The following is a 9919-nucleotide window of genomic DNA, read 5'->3' on the forward strand; positions in this document are numbered from 1 at the left end:
GAATATCCATGGCCACTCTGTTGAACCGCTGGATGTAGGCTCGGAGCGATTCGCGGGCTTCCTGTTTGATGGCAAACAGACTAACACTGGTTTTTTGATAGCGCCGACTGCTTGCGAAGTGGTGGAGGAAGGCCGTTCGGAAGTCTTTGAAACTTGAGATAGATCCGTCCGGTAATCTCCGAAACCACTGTTGGGCCGACCCCGAGAGGGTGGTAAGAAAAACTCGACACTTCACTCCATCTGTGTACTGATGAAGAGTGGCCGTGTTGTCGAACTTACCCAAATGATCATCCAGATCGGTGGTTCCGTTGTACTCACCGATCGCCGGAGGCACATAATGCTTGGGCAGGGGGTCTCGTAGAATAGCCTCTGAAAATTGACGGTTAATCCGCTCGGGAGAGGCGTCCGTTCGGGGGGCTTTCCCTTTTTTATCTCGTCTTGGCATTTCATCCGAAGAAGATCCCCGATCACGATTAGTTGCTGCGGCTTCAGGAGTGCGGAATAGGGCCCGATGGAATGCAACTGTGGCCTGCGGTGCTTCCGCTCGGCCACCTGATGCTGATGTTGCTTGCTGCTCCGCCCACTCGGCTAGTGACTTTTGTCTCTGTTCCATAAGCTTGGCGGCTCTTGTTTCGATCAAAGCATCGAGCTCCTCTGTGGAGAGCATCACCGAGTGCTGTCGTCCAGCTTCGTCCATTGCTTCTGATCGGATGCAGGAGCGTTCCCACAGACGGCGCAAAATTGATCCTGTCCGAAAGCTGAATCAACGGACGCTGGGCACGTGGCGCTCTCCAAGCGACTGACGTAGATCTGCTGACTATCCGCCCGGACCTCCGGTGAACCTGCACAGAAGTCGGGCCGGGAAGGGGCTCCCGGAGGCTTAAGTCAGGCAAAGCTCAACCAGAAAGTGGCTCCAAGAATCGTAGAATGCGTACCTCCGACGAAGAGGGAGGGCCTTTATATAGGGCTGTGGAGAAGCGAGTGCACACACACCGAGGTGTACACGTGTCCTTCCCATACCGTAGTGTGAGCTTGTCAGAGGAGCTTACCTGACACCATACTGCTATAGTTTGAGCACGTCTCTGATGGGACAGCAGATCCTTCTGCCGTCGGATTTTGAGTATGGTCCGCACGTAGAACATGCCCGTTGTCAGAAAAAGATGTCCCTTGTCCTTTTCCCCCTTACTCCCGACCGGGCGTCTGGTCGGCTAGCCTCCGCCTTACGTCCGGCCGGACACATATAGTGGTCTACTTGGGAGATTCTTGGTAATGTGCTTTGTGGAGACTGTCAGCAGTATGCTACCTTATGTCTTCGACCGAGCGTGACTTCCGCTCGGTCCTTCGTTCCTGTTCAATCGAGCGCCGGAACCCCGACTCCCATCGGGGCGCCTTTTGACCGTCAGTTAAACACCGGTCGGCCATCCGGTCGGTCAGCCACCCTTCTCAGGTCAGCCGATCGGCCCGACCTTCTCTCGAGCGTCCGGTCGGTCCCTCCTTTTCCGATGGACCACCTGGCCCTTTGACTTCCACGTGACGTCGACTCCTTAAAATGGGGGTCCCATGTTCTTACCGCCGGATCAACGTTCAATGTCTCCAAAAGATTAAATAATTTAACAGTATTAAAAAAATTATCTAAATATTAGCGAGAAAACTAGATTTATATAAAATAATATTTTATTTTTTTAAAAATAAATCAATTTTTTTTTAAAACTGGTCATTCTCAATCCCAAATTCAAATGAAAAACTTGAGAACAAATTTTTAAAATATATTAAAGGATTTTTTTTTAATTTATTTTTGCCTAGGGCCTCGAGGAATCTTGAGACTACCCATTTGCATACTTATTGTTGAATGAATCTTCAGTGCACACGATTTATCAAAGGGTTACCTAAGCGGATTTCTAGCATGATTAACGTATCATATGAATTTCTAACCAAATTTATGACAACATTCAATATATAACAGAACAACTTAATGCAATGATACACATAAGGACGGTCAGCCTTATTAGCTGGTTAATATATATTTAACAGACAAACAGTAGACAATATTTTAACAACCTATCAGAGTTATCGGGGAATATTTCTTTGAAACCTCCTTCTGAAGTCATCTTGTTTCCTATTGGGCAATCATTTATGACACCATACTCTTGTAATAACTTCATCAAAGGTCTAAGTCAGAAGCGACAAAAGTGGTACATTTGTAGGTAGATAAAAGATTTCTCGGATACTTATTACACAATAAACTAACAAACTCCTATAGACGAGGTCACTTCATGATCACGGAGGTTATGAAAGGTGATATAAAAAGGGAGGTCCTCTCCGTTGGCAAGGTATATAATCTACATCATTTGAACTCTATTCTCGCAGCTCTTCCTGGTTCTTGATTCCTCTGCCCAAAATCGTACGAACTTGAACATCGGAGGGTCTTGCCAGGCATCCCCTTCTATGGTCTTTGGTCACTAATTCTATGTTGGATCGTCGGCCTGTGCGCAAGATCGCAAGGAAACTTCGCCAAGAAGAAAAAAGTTTTACTCCAATCAAGCATCCGTCTATAGTCATCCGCACGCTATCTCTATAGCTCTAAGAGAGGATCAATCCCATTATTTTTTGTAGTTATCTAATATTTTTTTTTCTAATTCACCTAAATGATCTCTAAAATATTTATCTCATTTAAAATTAATAAATTAAAATATAATTAATTTATTTTTTTAATATAAGAAAATAATTATTTATAATAAATAAGGTAGACTCCTTGTTCCGTTCAGGAAATCAAATTGAATCACACATCAATGGATCGGAAGTTAGAAAATCACGACTGAATTGGTCGACTAGCTCGATGATGATTTCATAATTAAGCTTAACTGCTTAACCATCTAATGGCAAAATCGTAGTCAGACACTACAATGAAATTATAATTGAATTAATTATGAAATCGTTTGCATGTGAAATCATGGCTGAGCTCGCTTAATTGCAGCTAAATCTAGCCACAAAATAGTGGTTAAGTAACCTCCCCTAGCCACTTCATAGCAGCCTCCATATTATAGTAAAATATAATTATGTTTATCTTAAACGTCCTTTATACTTCGTCTTCATGATATGTAAAAAGAAATAAATTATAAGATGAATTTATAACGGACTAATTAGAGAATTAAACTATTTTTTGTTAAGACGTTATCCTACTATAATAAAACTATCTCTAATCAACTAGGCACTAGCCTCCGCATTTACCTTGATTCCGTCGTAGATTCATTCATCAATTTTATAATACAGCTATGCAGATCATATCATATTTAAGACGTGTAATCGTTAATTTGTAATTTTATGCTCGATTTAGCCTGAAGGACAGATTAAAAAAGGACGACTTGTAGTTATGAATTTCATAAAAGTTAAAATAGTTTCTTCCATTTTAATAAAAAAAAAGTTTTATAATTCAGTTTATTTTTCATTCTACGATTATCCTCACTCCTCACTCCTCACTGGCGACTCCCTAGCATTCAGCTTAAATAACGTCCACGTAGAGGTGTAAACGAGTCGAGCCGAGTCGAATCGAATTTTTGGATGTTTGAGTTTGACTCGTTTATAATCGAGCCGAACTCGAATTTTATTTAATGAATATATTCATGGCTCACGAGTTTATTCGAGCTTTTATCGAACCTAAACGAGTTTAATAAATATAAATTATAAATTTAAATATTCATTAAAAACTTAATTATATATTTTTTAAAAATTATAATATTCTGGTTAAAATTTATAATTTTATTCTAATAAATAAATTTAATATATTTGTCTAAGTTTTTCATAAGTAGAGTGTAAAATCTATAAATTTAATATCAAAATTATTATTTTTTTATTTAAAAGTTGATTTATGAGTTTAACGAACATGTTCACGAGCTAACGAGCCGAATATTGTGAAGCTTGAGCTTGGTTTGTTTATCTTAATGAGCCTCATTAAACGAGCTCAAACGAATTTTTATCGAATCGAGCTTCGAATAGCTCACGAGCGACTTAGCTCATTTACACCTCTACATCCACGTATCTTTAGTATAAACAACTTACACTCGACGGTTGAAATAACGTATACGTATCTTTAATATAAAAAAGTTACAATGGATAATGACAAAAATAATATAACCAAACATTAAGGGTCTCAAATCAATTTCGGATCAGATTAAATTTTTTTTACCCAACCTGAAGCTCCTAAATCCAAATCCGATCAATCCGAACCCAATTCAAAAATCTAATTGAAAATGACTTTTTTTTAATAATTTTTCATATAATTTTTCAATCCAAAAATTAGATTCATGATTTTTTTAAAATGATTTTTTTTTTACTATTTTTCCTATAATTTTTTATTTTTATCTTAATATTTTATCATTATCATACTACATTGATATTAATATACGTAGAATTATCTTAATTTTTTAAATAAAATTTAATTTAACCTCAAAAAATCTACTAAACTCTAAATTCATATCCATCCGAATCCAATCTAAAAATTTTCAACCCAAAACCCTTTAACCCAAATCCAAAAATACCCAATCCAAACCTAACTTTTTTCAGATCGACTCAGATTAGATCATTAGATCGGATTTATTTTTGACACCCCTACATCAAATACTCTATTGGATATGCATACTAACCCACAAGTGTCCAGTGCAATAAGATTAGCAATTAATAATCCCAAATTTCAATACCAAGTATACAACTCCAATCTCACAGAAGCAATTTCATTATTTATCAACTTGATGGATCCATTCAGTAATTTCACCGAAGTAAATAGCACTTAATCTCAACATTAAATTGCATAGTTCACAACATCAAATAAATGTTATAAATGAATCATGTGTTACATGAAGTAAAGGGTGAATTGTGAATAAGAAAAAACAGTTAATCAATACAACATTGAAAGAGAAGCAAATAAAAGAAGTAAGCTCGGCATCTTCAAGGCACAAGCAGACTCCACGGAAAAGAATGAATTAAACAAATGAGAAGTCACCGGTTAGTGACACGACTACCTTGTTTCTTTTGCACAATCAATGCTGTTTTCCTGGATCATTGTCTATCGTATACAATCGAAGAAAAAACTAATCTTCATTTCCTTATTCTTCCTAAAGAACTTCCGCGTGAAAGAATAGTGGTGAAGAATGACGGTATGGTGATTGAAGGTCAAAGAGTTTTATCGGCTATTTAACCTTTTCCCCTTTTTTTTTTTTTAAAAAAAATTGTAGAATCTGTTTATCTACATGAATCAAATGGTTTCTACTTCCGAGGGTATGAGAGGAGTAAGAGAGTCTCAGACGCGGGAAGCGATTTCACCTGAAGCTTGGTTTGTTGCTGGGACCAATAGCCATGGGCTAACAGAACCCTATCTAAAAGCTCTTGAGGGACAGGTTCTCCTCTTCTTTGTTGCGGCGAAATCCTGGCTGTGTGTACCAATGTCTTCCATTTATCCTGCGTCAATCAGAGGAGTCAGCAAGGTTAGCTTGTCCGTCGTATAGATGTTTTTTTTTCCCAACAAAAATGGATAGATTACAATCTTATGTTTTCTTGATAATTTATAGCAGTCACGATTAGTCTAAATTTTGATCGTAAGAAGAGGCACTGATGCATTAGACAACAAGGAACACAGATTCAGAAATAAATAATTTGGAAATTAAGCACTCAAGTTTAGTGTAAGTACCTTTAGATCAACGTATGTCCGGTGCTTTTCATTCTCAAAAGCACAAAGTTTGACATCTCTCCACCTAAACATAAATAAATAAATGAACCAGAGAAGCCCATAAGAGAGCATGCTTGCAGTAACCAAATATATAGCATCAGTTTTCACAAGCAAAACGAACCTTCCTGTACCAAGCTTTTCCACTGCCTGGACGAGGGCTTCCACTTCAGCAACAGTGAATGGCCTTCGAACTCGACGTTGAGCAATTTGACATGATTTGATCTTAGGCTTGTTAGGAAGAGGAACAATGGCCATTGCTTCCACATTTAGTGGTTGTGGCATTGCAACCAGAGGTAGTGTACTGGCAGTTTGCTTTTCAGGTGATGACGCATTGGTTTGTGACTGAATTGAATCATGACCACTCTCAGGAGAGGCCTTTGCACATTTTTGAGTAGCTTCATTTCCCAATTGATCTATGGCAGAAGGAACTACAGGTGGAAATCTATCAAAAGCACAAACAAATAGACAGTGATACACTTTATTAAACAGTATAGGCAAAAGAAGACAAAATCAACTATGTACTTCACTTACCTGTCTAGTTGATAAGGAGAACAACCCAGACTTAGAAGATGAGGGTCTTTAGAGCATGTCAGTTCTTCTGGAACATGTCTATTATTGGGCTCCAACATAAAGCCCAAATCACCTAACTTGTCGCTATGCAAAATTCCAGCCTGGTGCAAGGTTTGGCTATCATCTGCAACCTTCTTTCCTTGAAGAAGAATACCAACATGCAACCCGCCTCCAAGGATAGTAGTTATAGCCTCCCAAACCGTCCTCTGCATAACATATCAACACGTGGCATGGAGGAAAAAACATTAAATCTGTTGCTCAACAACTTTGGCATTCACAAAAATAGAATAAAAGCAAATACTGTAAATGGGTTAGGGACTAAAACAGACTAATATAATTGCGCACATGCATGGATAATGCTGGGTTAAAGTAGAAATAAATATAATGGTTTCTAAAATATCAGAAAGTGAGTCTGTGATGCATTGAACCAACAACACTAAGCACACATGCTTGGGCAATATGACGATAAAGTAATAATCAAAATGTTCAACTACTAGTTTTAACAAATAAAAAATGGGTTAAACCCTAGAATCAAGCAAATTTTAAAGGAAAATACACCGCCATCTTTTGTATAATCAATTGCACGCATAATCTCACATGCACAACATCATGATTATGATCAAACCGTGTGTTTGTTCCAACTGTTTGGGTTTGATGACAATCTCATACATACTACTGAGATGGAAGTATTATAATGGGGTTGAAATAATTGTATACCTTTAGCGAACCAACAGTAGTTGTTTCAGGAACCTCAACAACAAGTTCTGGCACCTCAAAAGACTTGATCCTCAATTTAACTAAATAAAAGGATAAATAAAATAAAAGACCCATTAGGACCTACCCATATCAGAATTGAAATTAAAGGAACGAAAATAAAGGAAAATGAAACACCAATAATGGCACATGGTTTAGCCATTCCACTGCTTACCATGGTAGTCTGAAGAACTATTGCATGATTTGCTTACTTTCGTTGAAGACCATTCATCCTTTGCTGTAAAAACAAAAATAATATTTATTAACACCCAATCCTAAATGGAAGTATTCATGTAGATATTAACCAACTTAAATCTACAAACAATCAAACGATATGTCATATGGTCATTTGTTTCTAAATAGATATCATCCTTTCAACAAGACAAATTGTCACACCTTCGCAATAAATCCCTCCATCAGAAGCTGACGCAGAATAATGATCAAACAATTTTCTTTTCCTGAAGGGGTTCGTCAATGTTCTTGGACGTGAATAATCAATTTTCTTACCAGGTAAAGAAGTCTTGTTTTCTGTATCTGAAGTGAAAAAAAAAAAAATCAATGCTGAAATGCATGAGATTTGCATTGTGGAAACAAAAAACGTAGAAACACATGAGCTTAACAATAACAAGAGTATTTGTTTGATAAGTTATGGGATAATTGAAGGGAGTGATTGGCGTACCATAATTAGCTTTCTTTCCATCCTGTGATATTGCTGGAGCTACTTTCCTCAATCTAGATGCTAAAAGCTTTCTTATCCTATGGCTATCACCTGTGTGCTGAAACCTAGAGGTCTTGGTAGCAACAACATATTGACTGCATTCTGAAGAATTCTCATCATCTTTATCTGTAGCAGGATCCACATGATCTTCCTGCTTGGGAATGAAGAGCTTCCGGCGAATGCTGTTCATGTTCGAGGGAATATCACAATTGTTGTCGGAGCTAACTAAAGCAGCAAAATTTTCATAATAATTCTTTCGATTGTCAGCACTATTCCTGTATAAATCTTTCTCATCTTTTACATCTCTGTCCATTTGTTCAGCTCGGAATGTTGCCTTGCTCTTGACTTCTTTTAGGTCATGCAATACTATGGTACTAGAATCAAGTTTCTCTGCACCACATTTCTGAGAAACGACGTAGGAACCATGCACACTTTTTGCTTTCTTACCAATCAACTTCTGTTCTTGGGTAATAGCATCCTCTGGTGGCGTGGCTTGTGAGGCCATTGAATGATTGCACAAGTCATTTGTCTTCCCTTTTAGGAATTTTTTGTGACAATGTGGATCTTCGTTACAACTTAGCTGATCACAAGCCTCAAACTTTACCAATTTCTGTGCATCAATTTTCTCTAATTTAACCGTACCACGTACTGAAACAGGGGAAGATGTTTGAATATTGTGATTTGGACTTGGCAAATTTTCCCTTTCTGACAACAATTTGCTTGCTAGATTGGCAAGCAAATCGATTGCACACATCTGCTGATCCTCAGTCTTCTTTCTTGCTGAACGCTTCCCCTGTCGAAAAACATGCAAAAGTTAGATCAACAATATAGATCCGAGCTCACCATATGAAATTTGGATTTGTAAGCATACCCTAGCTGATTTGGGAAAATGTGGCACCATAGGGGCTGCATAAGCACTTGATTCGCCTGGCATCCCGTTCTGAACCACCAAACCCGAAAGATTCATCACAAGTAGGCGCAGCAATTTCAAAAAAGAAGCACCATTCTTTCCTAAATCTGTCACAAAAAAAAGGAAACAACAAAATTTCAGGCAGGCTAAAATTTATGAAATTCAATGATCGAATAACTTGGTGGTTCACGAAAACAAATTAAGATTAAAATTTAATAATCCACGTTCAACTCCCAATGAAATTTGATTGCCGACTTTAAGGTTCAAATGCGCCAAGCAATTCCTTGTAATTACCACAAAGCACGACTACATGTAGATTAAAACGAGAATAAATAAATAAATATCCAACCCCAAGAAAATTTTAGCGATCCAAAAAAAATAAAAAAAATGAGATGAATGTCACAAGGATAGAGAACCGTAAGGCGGAAGCATTTCAGGTTCCAGATCCAAAACCACAAGAAACAGAAAAATACTAAATAAAGGTTTAAGTTTTTCTTTTTCGGCTCCTCGGGTCTAATTGCGTGAGCAGATAGGAAAGGAAAGCCACCGAATTTTGACGGAAATGGCAAAGCTTTTCGCAGAGAAATTCAGATTGTCTATGAAAAAACGACGACATCAGGCCAGGAAAAAAAAGAGAAGAAGTAACAAAATCAATTCAAGATGGAACATAAACCTGACACAAAACAACATATTTGCCATGATCAAAGAAGAAGGCAGGAATCCGCACTCGATAAACCATCAGAAAAACCACACTAGAGAGAAATGGAGCAGAGACGGATCCAATCACCTGTGGCGACGACGAGGAACGACGCTCTCAGCTTAAGGATCTCCAATTCCGAAGAGATCGCCGAGAAAATATAGCTATTCGCACTAAATTTTGTCCCAGCTCAAGCGGAGGCGAGATCGGAGGATCACGAGAGGCCAAACCACGAATTGGCGACCAAATTCCCTTCCTCAACCCCTTGTTCCTTCCTCCCAAGAAACGCTCGATTCCTCCCTCTCCCTCTCTCTCTCTGATGGCTAAAAACCCCCTGTAAACCATCCCATTTTGGCTTAAAATCATTAGAACGTTTTTGACTCCCTCCCACGCCCACCGGCTCATCCGGTGACCGCACACGGATTCACATCCTATAACCGGTCACTCGACCCGTTCGTCTTCCCACGTGTCCTACTATCCGGATCCAACAGTGTAAGCCCTTCATACGATTGACGCAATTATCCGCCAGTTGTTGATCCTCCATTTTATTTC

At 38.4% G+C, this 9919-nt stretch overlaps 1 protein-coding gene across 1 annotated transcript; it reads right to left on the reverse strand.

Moving 5' to 3' along the window:
• Positions 1-4856: 4856 nt before the first annotated feature.
• On the reverse strand, positions 4857-9717 carry LOC122016263 (telomere repeat-binding protein 5-like). The gene is made up of 10 exons (XM_042573499.1): positions 9458-9717; positions 8632-8777; positions 7722-8553; positions 7439-7576; positions 7218-7280; positions 7007-7086; positions 6251-6495; positions 5841-6161; positions 5681-5744; positions 4857-5451 (listed from the first exon to the last, which is right to left on the reverse strand). The coding sequence occupies exons 2-10, from the start codon at positions 8725-8727 to the stop codon at positions 5260-5262; spliced, it is 2031 nt and encodes a 676-aa protein (XP_042429433.1). The 5' UTR covers positions 8728-8777; positions 9458-9717; the 3' UTR covers positions 4857-5259.
• Positions 9718-9919: the final 202 nt, after the last annotated feature.

The sequence above is a fragment of the Zingiber officinale genome, chromosome 8B (assembly GCF_018446385.1).
Source record: "Zingiber officinale cultivar Zhangliang chromosome 8B, Zo_v1.1, whole genome shotgun sequence".
Taxonomy (NCBI): Eukaryota; Viridiplantae; Streptophyta; class Magnoliopsida; order Zingiberales; family Zingiberaceae; genus Zingiber; species Zingiber officinale.